The sequence below is a fragment of the Acipenser ruthenus genome, chromosome 4, assembly GCF_902713425.1.
Source record: "Acipenser ruthenus chromosome 4, fAciRut3.2 maternal haplotype, whole genome shotgun sequence".
NCBI classification, from domain to species: Eukaryota; Metazoa; Chordata; class Actinopteri; order Acipenseriformes; family Acipenseridae; genus Acipenser; species Acipenser ruthenus.
Genome location: NC_081192.1, coordinates 41247633 through 41264819, shown reverse-complemented (window position 1 = coordinate 41264819; position 17187 = coordinate 41247633). Strand labels below are relative to the sequence as shown.

General features: G+C 42.7%; 1 protein-coding gene across 2 annotated transcripts in view; it reads right to left on the bottom strand.

Annotated features, from left to right (window-relative positions):
• LOC117400350 (CUB and sushi domain-containing protein 3) overlaps window positions 1-17187 on the bottom strand; it is a 524933-nt gene that overhangs the window by 346671 nt on the left and 161075 nt on the right. For both annotated transcript variants that reach the window (XM_059022384.1, XM_034000180.3), the window contains exon 4: window positions 11846-12040. In XM_059022384.1, coding sequence (XP_058878367.1) covers window positions 11846-12040 — 195 coding nt within the window. The remainder of the gene's footprint in view (window positions 1-11845; window positions 12041-17187) is intronic.

Sequence of the window (17187 nt, the reverse complement as noted above, 5' to 3'; positions counted from 1 at the left end):
TGGTTTTACAATGAAAAGAAAAATAACAATTATTATTATTATGGTGGTGAAGCAAATAAATACAGAAACACCACTTTTTTATTATTTCAGTGTTGCAGATGGAATATACTTAACAAAAGGCCTGCATGCACATACTATATATATATATATATATATATATATATATATATATATATATATATATATATATATATATATATATATATATAAAAATTACAGATACTGCATTAATGCAAATAAAGAAACAATAATATTATATTCCTTAATGATCGCATTTCTATAGCAATATAAAGCGTCCGACTCTCTCTTTATTATATAAATTTACTTTCCAAAGATTTGGCTGACAGATCGGTAAATTGGTAGGTTAGGTTGAGGGGTACTAAGATGGTGCAGAAAAAAGCTGAGGATCAAGAATGCAGTTGCTTATTCACTAGTCATAAACACGCATTACAGGTGAGTGGATTCAACCCCGTGTTTTTTTTTAATTTAAATATGAAAACCCAAACTTATTGGTTACTTGTTTCTGGCAATTCCCAGGCAGTCTACAATTAGCTGTCCCTGCATTTTTATGATCCATTGTCTAGCTACCACATGCAATATATTCACAAGTGACCACTGAGACGCCAGGAACCAATGAAGCACAAGCTTGATAACATGTGAACTCAAGCTGTGCAGCAAATTTGCTATGCGTATGATTTACACATTAAATTGAAATATCATACATAATTTGTTGCTCCCGAGTCAGTGCCAGGGTGGTAGCGGTGAGCTGAGATAAACAAAATAATTGTACACTACTAAATTGGGGAGAAAACAACAAAAAAAAAATAACTGGCGACTACTAAATTTATAAAAAAATTAAAAAAAAGAAACTCCCGCTTGCCCGAAGCGAATTAAATCTGATGACTAGTTGATGTCTCAGTAGTCCTCTGAGCGAGTACTTATTATTATTATTTGTTTATTTAGCAGACGCCTTTATCCAAGGCAACTTACAGAGACTAGGGTGTGTGAACTATGCATCAGCTGCAGAGTCACTTACAACTACGTCTCACCCGAAAGACGAAGCACAAGGAGGTTAAGTGATTTGCTCGGGGTCACACAATGACCCAGAGCAAATCACTTAACCTCAGTGGCTGAGGTGGGATTTGAACCGGGGACCTCCTGGTTACAAGCCCTTTTCTGCACGGCATGCAAAGTTTGATTTTATTGAAACACGTTGCATCTTTGAAGTAAGTGTAAAGTCATTTTACAAAAATGTGGCGATTTATACCGGGTTGTGACCCCCACCACAAAGAAAAGAAAAAAAATGAAAGATGTCATTAGCAAAGGGGGCCGGTTGTACTAACGAGGTCACACAATAGGTCACATTTTACTAAACTAATAAATAAACAATTACCATAATGAACATTATCGTAATATTTGGCTTAAAACATAATAACACAATTCATAATAAAGATGAGTTCTTACCTTTAAACAACAGTAACACATTTCAAGTTTGGGACTCGCTGTCTGTAGCTTGGTGTTATTTACATTATTGTCAGCATATTTTAAGTGATTGGAAGCTGACATTACTTTTTTAAAAACACACTTTTCTTATACCAATATAGTACTGGTGAGCAATAATCAGTTTGTTTGAAAACCAGGCTTTTTGATCACTGATAATAGGTGCCTAGGCAGTGATTCCGTGAGTGCTCCGGGGCTCAAGCACCAATGGGTGAAATGAGGTCCTGCATAGTGCAAATAAATCACCTCGTCTGTCAAATTATAGTGTGAATGCCTCACAAGCAGGACTGTTACTGCAGCTCTGACAAACCGGAAGGCAATCCTTCACATATTCAAATCCATTTATACAAAGTCTCCCAGCTTTCTTGAAAAAAATTGCATTTCCCTTGTTTTTCTTTTGTATTTGTTTTGCTCTCATTAGTATCCAACCTAGAAGATTCGTCGTCTGCCAGAACTGTACTTGCTGAAGCATTCTCCCACTGCTAATTAAAAAATATATATGTTGCCACCTAGCTAACAATTTCATCCCGAGGGCTACAGTGAAACGTACTGTCTTTACTGTCTTGGGACTTTAGTGAAGACCGCGTGTATACGTGAGTGCATTAATTATTGTAGGTAGTAATTCATAGTTATTTAATCACTCACAGGCTATAACCCCAACTCCACAAACCAGCCAGCCTTTTTGTAAACAGCAGCACATGTAATGAACAATAAAATAAACATTTTATTTGTGTCATCGGTGTCAATTTCATGCGTGCTTCATAGTCAGCAAGGTGACACAGCATAGATTTTTTTTCCCTCTGTCATCCCGTCTGGTGCTGTCAGTGTCAGTTTCTCAGCACACAAACAGGTGATTGGTCGATCTGTAGGAGCTTTTACTAAGGTGCCTTTGTTATATTATAATTTTTTTTAAATCTAAATTTACAACGGTGTTTATTTTTTTAGGAAAATTAAATGTAAGCCTATTTTTAAGGACCCAAACTGTTGTTGATTTCAACTTAGACACTTCACATAAGGACTAGTAAACTTACATCAGGACTAGCACGTTTCAAAAGGTACTAGTCCTTTGGACTAGTCAGGGCCATGCCAAGGGGGCTGCGAGCAGTGCGGCCGCACAGGGCGCTGACCGGAGGGGGGCGCCAATTGGCTGACGAATAATAAGTAAAACAAATTTGTGCAATAAAGATTCAAAACAAAAATAACAAATAACATGACGAAATGAAGGTGCTTTATTATTCGTCAGCCAATCGGAGCTCCCCTCAAGTCAGCAGTCGACCTGACGGGGGTGTCGATTGGCTGACGAATATTAAGGCCAAATTAAAAAAATATATATGTGGTTCGGGTTACCCGACCGATTCTAAATATTTTTTGCTGATAACGGGCTACACTTTTCGCTATCAATCTGCCGCGTTTTCACTCATGTGATTTCCGGGAAGCCGCGTTCATATAAAATGTTGGGGTCTGCAGTTTATCACCAAGTAGTTTTGCACTATTGTTTGAAAAATACGACCACATACCAGAAAAAAAAAGAATTATAACCAGTGTCAGACTCGATGGTGAAACGTTCTCACACTCAACCCATATTTTGGGTGCCCTATGCATATTATGGCGAATGGTGTTATTAGCATATTGGTTAATCTGACCCTGCGTTGGGGACGAAGTGTGAGCGGGGCAGGGGAGCAGAGCGGGGCAGTTGCTGGAGCGGAGCGCAGAGCGGACATTTCCAGCCCGCTCTTTCACAGCACTAAGAACTTTTTTTTTTCTTAAATACATGTTCGGTCATGGAGTTTGCACAAAAAAATTAAGAAAAGAAGGTGACAGATGCAGTCACTGTACAGTATTTTCCATAATGCCTGGGTAACCATTCATTTTCCAGTTTCAAACCAAAATTAGGCACTTTTATGGTTTGCTGACTTGAGAATTGGATTTAAAAAAAAGATTTTATATTCAATGTGGTTGGCGTTGCACTGTATAATTTATTATGGAGGGATAAATATATATATTCTTCCAATTGTGGAGCTGTGTTAGAGATTAGCCTTCACAGTGTATCTTGGCTGAAAAATCACAAATGAAAACTTTAAACCCTTTTTTCATGGCAGAAAGGGGATGTTAGAATAAGAGAACTTTACTGAAATTAGGTACTTTTGCAGTGTTACATTTCTGTCTAACCAAGAGCACATTATAAACAAAATTACATTTATTCAAACTAAATTTAAGAGCTCAAACTTGAACTCTAGTATAAGGTCAAATAAACATAACAAATCAAGCAGCATTATCATTAGTATTATATATAATTCTAATCTCCTCCCATAGAGCTTGGTGAAGCGTACAATGGAATTACATTGTAATAACGGGATAACTACCAAATGTTCTCTGGTAATTACTGTGTGATAACTTGGAAATAGACCAATAAAGTTACCTAATGTAATTACACACAGCCGTAATTACATGTTCATGTAATTACACACTTGTTCCACCAGTAGTTATGTAAGTGCATGAACCTTTGGTAGTTATCTAGTTATTACAATGCAATTACATGGCCTTTTGTTGTTAACTATCTATCTAGCTATCTAGCTATATATCTATAAATAAAAACCTGCTGCACAATTGAGAATTAATGTAGCCAATTAGATTAAATCAGTGTTTGACACACACATACCTTCTGACTGAATGTCACCATAACCTTGAACAGTCATACTGTAAGAATCAATTAAAACTCAATTCAAACTTCTACATTTCCATCGTCTTTTATCAAAACCCATCTACCTAAGAGCTTGTTCACAGTTGTTATGATTTATGTATCACATATCTGTTTTAGATAGTTTCACTTAAAAGGACTATTAAAACTATTTGTTTTCACATTTAAACAAAATCTTTGGAGCTTTCAACATATTAGCATTGTTATGCTTTTTTCTTTTAAATGCTGTTTATACAGGAGTTTATCTTTAAATGCATTCCTCAGGATAGTGTAGAATGAACATGTGAACCAGTGATATATGCTCTTATATTAATTGTTAGCATTATTGTTTTTTTTTAAGCAACATGCAATCTCAGTTAAACCCTATAAACAGTACATTGAATCTGCCAAGCTTTTCATGTCAAACTATTTTCACTGTACTGTCCTGAGTGTTAATAAATAATATAGGCTTGACTAGTTTCTCATATACACCATACAGCACCAAAATATTATTGCTGCCCTGCATGTAAACATGTCACATACAATGATAAACTTAAATATAAAATTCCTCAAAACTTCTAAAGAAAATATGCTGGACTTTTTGGCTGGCAATGTGAATAAATCCTTAGTGCTACTGCTTGACTTTTCAAACAAAAAAAAATGATCTACAAATATTCTATTAATTTTACTTAATGTTTTTTGGTTGAATTGTATTATACAAACTCCCTTGAGTTTAAATTAACAATTTCTCCCTTGACAGGATAAAAAAATGACACAAAAGTGGAAAGTTATCTAGATAACTTTTTGAATTGTGCATGCAGCTATACATAACACACTACTTACTTTTAAAATTGTAATTTCATGGTAGAGTACAGTAGGACAGCTACAATAGAATTATATTTTACTGTTGAGAAAACTTTACAACAGTTCCTAAAATCAATTTATACAAATGTAAAGCAGTCCTGATGTACCACTAAGGCACTAGATTGTTCTTTTTATAAAATAAATTAAATATAAATTGTTATTTAAAATGTAAATAAATGGTAAACTGCCCATATATATTATTTCTAAAAGTACCTTCGCTAAAACAGAATGTTTGACAGTGAAGAACTCTTACTTTGGATAAAATATGTACGCTACGGTTTATCAGGGAGTTTAAAGCTATATGTGCTAGATACAAGGAAAAAGCAGAGTATTGTTAATAAGGATTAACAGAATGTCGTACTGGGAATCTAAGCTTATACTAGAGCCCTCATCCCCACTACAGGAAAGAATTACCAGAAGCTGAGTAAACAGAAGCGTTATGAGCAGTTCAGTTGATTACTAAAACGTGCTATTATTATATTATATTGGGTTATATCAACTGAATCAATTGTTATATCAACTGAATCAATTTATAACAATTGTTATGCATCAAAAAGGTATTTATTTTGGTTAACCTGTTGGCTTTCCTGTGTTTGTCCCTCCCTCTCTCCCCACCATCCCTTATTTGTTTTGTTATTTCTTTAGTTTAAATTGAGACAATGTTGTGTCCTTCTGCAGTCTGCACTGATCTATTGGTACGTCAGTGTCTTACTATTGGTTGTATGTCTGAAGGAACTTTCATTTGACTGGTACTCTGTTTCCTGGAGGTGAGGCCGGGGGTTGTGGGAATAGGGTCTTTCTGAAGCTTAGTTCTGCAGCGGTAGTTGTGGAGGCAACTTGTCTTGTTCAAAGTGATGAATTTGCTCACCCAGGCCCTTATTATGTATAACGATAGGTTGCGGATGCAACCCCGGTTCCCTGAAAGAGAAAATAACCATCAAGGTATGGGATATTGCCATCAGGCAGTAGGGATTGGCTGAGCTTTATAGCAAAGCTGCCGATAGGCCTCTGTGCGAGCTGCCACGTAAGCCTGCCCCCTGGGAGCTTACTATACGCAGTGCGCAGAGACTCTCTTCCTCTTTTGCTCTTCAGGCCGTGAAGGCTTCCGGAGCGACCTCACGGCTTGATGGTTATTTTCTCTTTCAGGGAACCAGGGTTGCATCCGCAACCTATCGTTCCCTTTCAAGTCGAAAATAACCATCAAGGTATGGGAACAGTGTACCCAAGCCGTCGCGAGGGAGGATTGTCGCCAGTAGGACAGACTTACGTCATAACGCAACTGCGTAGGTAATACATCTACACATATGCGGAGCCGCACCTCAGCATCTATGCTCGCAATGACACCTATCCTAAAGTGGAGTCAACGCCATTTCATAACAATACTCAATATGACCGCCAACTAGGGTGTCATAGAGTGTAACACGGATGCTCCGAATGACGGAGCAGAGGGTTCCAGTACATTTAAATGGTAGAACCTCGTAAAGGTTTGTGGTGTAGCCCAACTGGCTGCAGCACAAATGTCAGACACCAGTACCCCTCTAAAGAGGGCCCAGGATGTCGCCATACCCCTAGTGGAATGTGCCTTCAACTGCCCTGGTGGCAGAAGGCCTGCAGATTCATATGCTAATTTAATAGCATCCACTATCCAATGGGAAAGGCGTTGTTTAGACAACAGCTGACCCAAAGCCCTAGAACCATGGCATATGAACAGCTGTTCTGTTCACCTCACAGCCATTGTACGGTCAATATAACACCTCAATGCCCGCACAGGGCACAGCATGTGTAACCGTTCTTCCTCTGGGGAAGAAAAAGGCGGAGGATGGAACGCTATCAACTCGACTGGTTGGTTCATATGAAACGGGGATATGACCTTGGGTAAAAAGGCCGGATTTGGACGCATGGAGACCTTACAGCCGTCTCCTGCGACACGAGTACATGATGAATGCACTGATAGTGCATATAACTCGCCCACGCGTTTGGCTGATAAGTCTGATAGCAAAAATGCGGTTTTCATAGACACAAGCTTCATATCCACGCTGTGGAGAGGCTCGAACGGTGCCTTGGTAAGGGCTTCTAACACCACGTCAAGGCTCCATGACGGTAAACTGGCCGTCCTTGGAGGCCACAAGCGTCTTGCGCCTTTCAGGAACTGAGATGCCAGAAAATGCAACCTGGTGACAAACCGTCAATGCGTACATGACAGACCGATATGGCGGCTAAATACGCCTTAAGTGTAGAGGGAGATCTCCCCTCATCTAACAGTTTCTGTAGAAACTGCAATATCACCATCATAGGGCAGGATATTGGGTCACGGCCCTCAGCCAGACACCAATCTTGAAACAACTGCCATTTGTACGTATATTGCGACCTAGTAGAGGGCGCTGTGGTGCTCTGAATGGTCGAAATCACTGCCGCTGAAAGCCATAAGGCTGACAGGCGCTCCCACTCAGGGGCCAAGACCATAGCTGCATGAGCTTGGGGTTCGGGTGCCAAAGCCCTCCTTGGGCCTGGGACAATAGGTCCGCTCGCAGGGGAAGCTCCCTCGGGCGACCGTGCAGCAACTGCACCAGGCTCGGGAACTATATCCTCCGAGGCCACCGAGGAGTGATCAGAATCACTGTTGCTTGCTCTACCCTGACCTTCTCTAAGAAGGCGGGGAGCATCAGAATCGGTGGAAACGCATATAGGAGCAGTGGCGGCCATTCGTGAGCCAGTGCATCGACTCCTAGGGGGCTGTCGAGGTCCTTCACCGAGAACCATAGGGGGCAGTGTGTGGTCTCTCGCGAAGCGAAGAGATCTACTTGTGCTATGCCAAACCATTCCCTCTGGATAGGAGATCCGCTGCGTAATTGACTCTGCCCGGTAGGTGAACCGCACGCAGAGAGGTCAAACGCGGTTGTGCCCATAACAACATCCGTGTTACTATCCGGTGAAGGCCGGGGGACCATAGGCCGCCCTGGCGGTTGATATACGCCACAACTGTGATGTTGTCTGACCGCACTAACACGTGCTTGCCTAGAAGCACTGGCAAGAAGTGCCGGAGGGCGAGGTCCACCGCTCTGAGTTCCAGAGCATTGATGTGGGCTGACCTCCAGGGTCCTGACCACACTCTGCGGGTCCCTGACCCGTTCCAGACTGCTCCCCAACCTTGGTTGGAAGCATCGGTCATGATAACGTCCCTTCGGAAGATGGGACCCAAGCGTACGCCCTGGCGGATTTTCAACTGAACTTTCCACCAGCGCAGTGCTTCTCAGCAGGTTCGGGATACCCTCAACCTGCGATGTTTGTCTCTCCGCGGATGCAGCGCGAAGGCATTGAACCAGGCCTGCAGAGGTCTCTGGTGTAGTAAGCCCAAAGGATGGGCTTGCGAGGCGGCAGCCATCAAACCCAGCATGCGCTGACACAGCTCCATGTTGACTGTTTCTCTCAACCTGAATAGAGAGAGACACCGCTCTATCGAGGCAACTCTTTGTGTCAACAGGGTCGCTTCCATGGACACTGAGTCCAGATGTAGACCCAAGAATTCGGTCTGTTGGCTTGGCATGAGGCAGCTCTTTTCTGCATTGACCTTCAGACCAGCCTCTGAAGATGATCTGTAACCATCACTGTGTGCTGTGCCGCCTGCTCCCTCGACTCCGCGCAGACAAGCCAGTCGTCCAGATAATTCAGCAGTCGGATGCCTAGGGCCCGCAAAGGAGCTAGGATGGCATCCATACATTTCGAAAAGGTTCAAGGAGCTAGTGACAGGCCGAATGGAAGGACACAAAACTTGTATACCCTGCTTTGAAATGCGAACCGCAGATACTTCCTGTGACCCGGGCAGATGGGAACGTGAAAGTATGCATCTGTCAGGTCCATGGTGGTGAACCAGTCGCCTTGTTGGACAGACTGGATGATGTGCCTGTGCGTAAGCATCCTGAACGATAACACCCGCAGGTATTTGTTCAGTAGCCGCAGATCTAAAATAGGACTCAGGCAGATCCCGGATGAGCGCCGCCTGGTAGACAATCAGGAGGCTGGCCACGTTAGACAGCCTGACTGCCTCTGTAGCAGCAGCGTACCCCTTTTTCAGGTGGGCCTCCGTAATCTTACATTGCCTGTTAGGACACGAAGGGTCCTTAGTCAGCCCCGATAATGTTGGCGCCTTCACCAACGCGGTGAACGCAGCGCCCACCGGTGGGAAGGACGCTAACCGAGGCGATCGAGATCTCGACCTAGACTCCCGATGGGGACATGCCCTGCAAGAGGAGGGGCTGCGGGAACGTTCCCGAGCACTCTTGGCAGGGGACCTCTGACCAGCTGTAAGCTGTGAGGATGGGCTTCTGGAGAGCTGCAATGTCACCGGTGGCGTCATAGCAGACGACAGCGGGGCCGAGACTGTATGGGACAAGCCCAAAGATGGAGAAGAACCCCCAACCGCCTTCCTTGCTCTCTGGCGAAGGGTGCGTGTCTGGAACCCCGCACATAGATGTCAGTATGCCTTATCCGCCAATGCAGATGCGGCGTGCTCCAGCCCCAAACATGCTACACAGTCATCATGCGGATCGGTGGCAGGCAACTTGGCCTGGCAGGTCACGCATCGGTGAAAGCCCGACATAGTGCCTTGTAATTTGCAAGCACTGACGAGCAGTGGAGGCTGAAGCGTCGAGCACCGATATGCGTGTGTCGAACGCCGAAGCGTCGAGCACCGACGGTATGTGCGTCGAGCGCCGAAGTGCATGCATCGAGCGCCGACGCGTCAAGCACCGAGCATCGAGCACCGAGCGTCGAGCACCGAGCGTCGAGCACACAGCACCTGAAGTGCGTGCATCGAGTGCCAATGCGTCGAGCGTCGAGCACCGAGAGTCGAGCACCGAAGTGCGTGCGTCGAGCGCCGAGCGCCGAGCGTCGAGCACCAAAGTGCGTGCGTCAAGCGCAGACGCGCTAGCACCAAGCGCAGAAGCGCTGCACAAAGCGCCGAAGCGCTGCACCAAGCGGCAAAGCGCTGACACCAAGTGCCGAAGCGAAGCACGCCGGAGCGTGAGTACCGAGCGTAGAACGCTAGCACAGACGTCTAAGCGTCAGCTGACCCGCAGAGCAGAGACGCTAAGTGCTGGTACAGTGTCTTGGGTGCTGTGCACTACTTACCTGTTGTTGCTGGGGAATTGCGCTTTGTGGTTGTCTTCCTCTGTGCAGTGAATGGTAATATATATATATTTTTTGGACGCTGCAGCAGCACTATATGATAGTGATATGTGACTGGGGCACAATGATATGTGACTGGGGCACAGTACAGCTACCACACGGTTGGTGGAACGAACCGCAGAGGTAGTATGTGGGAGACTGCAGTGCAGGCTCCACACATGTGGTCTAGCCAAGCCAAGACCGGGGCTGCAGATACGCGTGCGGCCAAGGTCAACGCAACGCGCATCCTTCACAAAATATATACACAATATATACAATTTTATTTACAAAAAAAACCAAAAACACAACACTAATAATTATAAAATAATTATTAACACAGGAAAGACGAAGACCACGAAAGTAAACAAAACGTGATGCCGAAGCAAAGCGTGAAGGAAATATATAAGTGTAAAACAATTTATATAATCCTTAATAACAAAATAATAATTACTCCGAAGAGTATAACTGAAATAAACTCAGAGAAGGGGCAATAACCAGCTTCTCAAGCCTAAGCTTAGCGAGTACAATCAGTTACCAGTTCTATTAACTTCCGCTACCGATGCTGAAGACAAAAGAGGAAGACAGTCTCTGCGCACTGCGTATAGTAAGCTCCCAGGGGGGTGGGCTTAAGTGGCAGATTGCGCAGAGGCCTATCGGCAGCTTTGCTATAAAGCTCAGCCAATCCCTACTGCCTGATATCCCATACCTTGATGGTTATTTTTGACTTGAAAAGGAACAGCATTTATTTATTTGTCTAGTTGCTCTGCCTCACTGTGACTCTTAAGTGTACTGTCTGCTTACAGAACTGTACTAGTTGCCGGTTCCTGTTCCTCGTTCATTGGTTCTGTGTCAGTCTCAAATTGACTCAGCTACTCCCCTATTTTCATGCTGATGGTTTCTGTTTGTATTGTAAGTGTCTCTATCTGGCTTAAAATGATTGAAGTGAATGATACATCTTTAAGACAATAAGACCTGACACAGATAATGCCTGATGTGAAGGGTCTTATTGCTTTTTTATTTCAGTGTTACAGTACAATTCATTATAATTTGTATTTATTTTAACTGTATTTTTTTATGTATCCATCCAAAATGAACATTCTACAAAATATAGTCCTTCATTATAATGCTGCTTATGAGCGTTTCTATAAAAGTAGTATACAAAACAGCATTTTTAAAACTGTATACTTTTATTTGAATAAACTGAGAAAAAAGTGTTATTATTATTATTATTATTATTATTATTATTAGTCATAGCAGTAATCGTAGCAGTAGTCGTAGTAGTCATAGTCATTTTAATTTTTTTCCTTGGTAACTTCTGGGAAAGTTGCCTTGTTATTGGACAGTAGAAGGAGTGTGACCATTAAAAGTGGTGCTAATTGCTAAAAATGGTGATTGAACGTCTCCTGCAGTAGACACAGTGTGTGACCAGGGTATGTGTTGAATGATTTGTGTAGCACCGGCTCAAACCTGCAGCAACACTCATTTTTGCCATAATTTAAACCAGATATATTTATCACTTACATTGGATCTAGTCCGGTTCCTGGAAGAAAACATTACTCTTCTTCTTATAGTGTCACTTTAACAATTGAATGCAAGCATATGATATTCATTGTAGTACAACAAATATTACTGGTTTCTTACCTCTACAAATTGGAACAGGAAAATCCCAAACAGCGGCACTGGCAGTGTTGGTAATACATGTTAACTGATTGTGCCCATCCAGAACATATCCAGTTACACAGCTGTACCGGATCGTATCACCAACATCAAACTTCATCCCATAAAGAATACCTTTCGGGGGAACACCAGGATTTCCACAAGAACTGCTTTGTAATTCTGGAGGGAAAAAAATGGAATATATTAACTTAGTGTCAAGCTCAACCTTGTTAAATTACCAAATAATCCAATAAAGAGTGGAAGGAAGTTATTTCATCATTTTAATTACTACTCAGATGTTGAGAATGGAAAATGTAATTAGGAGATACTCTCTTTAGCCATCACCACAGCTAAAATGATAGAGATTACAAGACCAAGGTCCTATTTTATTAGCAATGGAAAACATCATTGTGCTTTAGCTTTGAAAAAAGGAATTAACGCTACTGCACGTTTCACCATGTTTATATAGTGGGTGATTGTGATATGAGGGATATTACTCATTAAACATATTAAAATCAGTAGAAAATGAAATCAAATTCAAATAAGAGCAAAGTAAAGAATACAGTAAATAATTACATTTAAGAGTGAGTTTGACTAAGAGCAGTTAACTTATAGTAAAAATATTTGCTTATACAAGTACATTCAGAGTCCATTAAGAGCACATAGTAAGTATGATAAGTGGATGAGAACAATTTAAAAAAGAGCAGTTACCAAAAATGTGAATATGGATATCTAAAAGTAGAATCAAGTACAAGATACAGTGAATAGTTATAATTAAGAGCAGTAGTAGAATATGGCAAGGTATGTAGCAGTTCAGTTCGAGAACAAGCTGATGCAAGTACTGGTACAATAGGAGAGCAGAGCAGAGTGTAGCATGGGAGAAATGTGGAAGGGAAAAGACAAGGTAGGCAGCAGAGGTTTGGGTGAGCTATAGTGGACGGATAGCAGAGGCAGGGAGGTCGGCCAGGAGGGAGTTGCAGTAGTCAAGGCAGAACAGTACCAGGGCCTGAACTAGGAGCTGCGTGGAGTAGTCGGTGTGGAAGGGGCGAATTCTGCGTATGTTGCTGAGGAAGAAGCGACAGGAGCGTGCCAGAGTAGAGATGTGTTGAGAGTAGGAGAGGGAGAGGTCGAGGGTGACACAGAGGTTATTGGTGGACGAGGAGGGAGAGAGGGTGGTGGGTTCAAGTGGAATAGAGCTAGAGAGATCAGTGGTGGGGAGGAAGAGGGGGGGAAGAAAAGGATATCTGATTTGCAAAGGTTGAGTTTAAGATGATTGCGAGTGCATCCAGAAGGAGATGACTGAGAGGCAGGTAGAGATATGGGAGGAAATGTCAGAGTCGGAGGGGGAAAAGAGAGGAAGATCTGGGCATCATCGGCATAGAAATGATACAAGAACACATGGGAGGAGATGTGGAGACCCAGGGAGTGGGTGTAGAGAAACATACTTTTATAGCTATTTTTTTTTAAAATGAACATTTAAACTTTGTTTTAAAATTTGTACACTTCCTTAGCCTTAATCTTTGATTAACAAGCAGAACGTACAAACGAGATTGCATCGTGTTAATAAGCAACTAATCTTTATTAAAGCTATAATGAAAAATAAAAGTATTTTATGCTGGGCACACTTTATTACAATCATATATTTACATTAATAAAGGGGAGTTGCTTCTGCTTTGAAATGAAAAAGTAAGACTTACGATTTAAAAGCCCATTTAGTTGTTTCAGAGAAAAAAAAAACGTAAATTTAATCAATTTTACTATTAACACGTTTCTCAGTTGTGCTTGAGATACAGGAGAGGCTATAATTATATAATATCAGACTGTTTTACTGTTTTATATTAAACATTTTTCTTTTTACTCTATTTATCTATATAAATGTATTTTATTTTTAATTTCTTTCGTTTTGTCTTGTACAACTTTGAGCTTTGAGATACATTTTGTATGAAATGTGCTAGATAAATAAAATTTGATTTGATTTGCTCTGATTTATTGTAGCGTGCACGGGGGTAGAGGTGAGGGCTGGTAGGTGACGCAACCTAAACATGAAGACATAAGCCCGATATCTGCTCCTGCAAGGGAGCCCAACTCTATTCTACAGCGGTATCGGCGCTATGCTTCAAAGTAGGAAGTCCTGGGTTCATGTCTGACCTCTGCCTGTAAGAAGCCCCTGCTTGCGGGAATCGAGGTTCACCACATTGTATTTAACAAAATCATCTTACCACCTTTATCACAGTATTATAATCAGCTACAGTATAATTAAAAATACAATATTTGCAGCATATGTGGAATCAAAATGGTTAAGTCAACTGTAACAGACCTGAGCTTTTATCAACAGTATTAGTCTGTGTACATATTTGTATATTTAAGAGTTCTGGCAAAGGTATAGCATTTCCATTGCCTAAACTGAATGTGTGTACCTAAACTGAATGAGTGAATGCTGAGTACACTGTGGTATATTACGTGTTAAGCCACATGTACGTTTTGTAACTATAAAGTTTATAACCGGGTTGCTTATGTCTGATACAGATAGAAATATATTCCATTTCAGTTTTGAAGGTTTTAAAATAATAATTTCATTGCTAATCAATTACCAATATGATAATATATGAAAAACTGTATTGATCACTTCAAATGTCAAGTGTTATAAATTCCCATTACTATATATTGATTTCAATGTTAGAAAAATGTTGGAAGCTAATTGCTTTACAAAACAAATGCATACACTGATAAAAAAAAGTCATTTGATTAATTGAAATCGGAATTAGTTAAACACCAATTTGACTAATTTGCTTAATTCTGTGAAAGGAACTCTCTTGAGAGCAGTCTAACAAACACAGCTTTGCGTGGAAGCAACAGAATAGAGAAAAACGAAGAACATTATGAGACAAATCTGCCTAAATCATATTATTGGTGACTGAACTACAAAACCAAATGAAAACAGACTGGGGATCTGAATATCCCTAACAGATGTGCTTTTTCTGTTTTATTTACTTAATTTGTGCTTGAGAAAATAAGTAAAAGCTACAATAATTAAAACTTACTGTGATATCATTATACTGGAGTAAAATACTGTACCATGAAGTGTAATTTTTAAGTTAGTAACCTTTTCAGATGGCAATATGAAGTGCAATGTTTTGACACCTCAAGACACTAAGCAAGTTACATGGAACATTCAGCTGTCTCACAATTCCAGTCAATTATCACATATCGGCTGATATCAGCCATTCAACCTCAATATGAAATATGAAATGGCTGTGCTATATCATATGGGAGATACTGAAATTGAAGAAGGAATCTATGAAAAAGACGTAGGAGTTTATGTTGACTCGGAAATGTCTTCATCTAGATAATGTGGGGAAGCTATAAAAATGGCCAACAAGATGCTCGGATATATTGTGAAAAGAGTTGAATTGAAATCAAGGGAAGTAATGTTAAAACTTTACAATGCACTAGTAAGACCTCACCTGGAATATTGTGTTCAGTTCTGGTCACCTCGTTACAAAAAGGATATTGCTGCTCTAGAAAGAGTGCAAAGAAGTGCAACCAGAATTATCCCGGGTTTAAAAGGCATGTCATATGCAGACAGGCTAAAATAATTGAATCTGTTCAGTCTTGAACAAAGACGACTACGCGGTGATCTGATTCTGATCTGAAGTTTTCAAAATTCTAAAAGGTATTGACAATGTCAACCCAGGGGACTTTTTCGACCTGAAAAAAGAAACAAGGACCAGTAATGGAACCAACTCCCCAGTAATGTTGTTGAAGCGGACACCCTGGGATCCTTCAAGAAGCTGCTTGATGAGATTCTGGGATCAATAAGCTACTAACAACCAAATGAGCAAGATGGGCCGAAAGGCCTCCTCTCGTTTGTAAACGTTCTTATGTTCTTCTTATGTTCTTATGATATATCATCTGTGACAGCAGTATGGTATTGAAGCAATAATAGCTTCTAGCATAAAGTTTCCTTAACACCAGATTGCAATTTTAGTAGCTCTTTTGGAGTTCTCAACTCATAATTCATAACCTGAATTATTGCAATTTTTTTTTTTTTTAAATCACAAATGGCAGTGGAAAGATTGCCTGGGGCAATGCTGTCAGCAGACCTGCTGACAGCTCCCAGGCACTCCTTCAGCCGAGGCAGTCCTGGCAGCAGAAAAGTTGCTAATGGCGAGACGGTCAGCCGACATGGTGACCGCACCAAGGCTGGCTTCTCCCGTTGCACCACTGGCAGCGGAAATGCTGCCAATGGCGAGGCTGTCAGCAGACGTGCTGGCAGCAGCGACGCTACCAGTGGCAGTGCTGTCAGTGGAAATGCTGGCTCCTCCAACCCCAGCAAATCCCCGTAGGTCAGCAGCAAACGTGACTGGCATCCCCGGGCGGTGATGTGCAGGCATCCCCGGGCAGTGACTTGGAGGCATCCCTGGGCGGTGTCATGCAGGCATCCCCGGGCAGTGACTTGCAGGCATCCCTGGGCAGTGACGTCCAGGCATCCCTGACCGATGACTTGGAGGCATCCCCGAGCGATGACTTGAAGGCATCCCCAGGCAGTGTCATGCAGGCATCCCTAGGCGGTGACTTGGAGGCATCCCTGAGTGATGACTTGGAGGCATCCCCGAGCGGTGACGAGCAGGCACCCCTGGGCGGTGACTGGCAGGCATCCCCAGGCGGTGACATCTAGGCATCCCCGAGCAGTGACCTGAAGGCATCCCCAGGTGGTGTCATGCAGGCATCCCTAGGTGGGGACTTGGAGGCATCCCCAGTAGGTGACATGCAGACATCCCCGAGTGATGACTTGGAGGCATCCCTGAGCGTTGACGTGCAGGCATCCCTGGGTGATGACTTGAAGGCATCCCCGGGCGGTGACGTCCAGGCATCCCCAAGCAATGACTTGGAGGCATCCCCGAGTGATGACTTGAAGGCATCCCCAGGCAGTGTCATGCAGGCATTCCTAGGCGGTGACTTGGAGGCATCCCCGGGCGGTGACTTGCAGGCATCCCCGGGCAATGACGTCCAGGCATCCCTGAAGGCGGCAGCAGGAGCTCCACTTCTCCCCCTGGTGGAGTCACGACCAGACATGGTGCGGGGATTGGCCCTTCTGGCATGGGCTTTGGTGGTGCTGGCCCTCATCACGGCCGTTGCTGAGGACTGTCAGCCTCACGCCCTGGTCCTTCCAATGGTGGAGGCAGAGGCAGCCCCTGCTCTTCTCCTCCTGGTGGTGGTGGTGGGACCAGCAGGCACTCTTCCCATGGTGGTGGAGGCTGAACCAGCAGGCATTTTCTCTCTGCAGGTGGAGGTGGAAGCAGCAGGAGGCACTTTTCCTGCGCTAG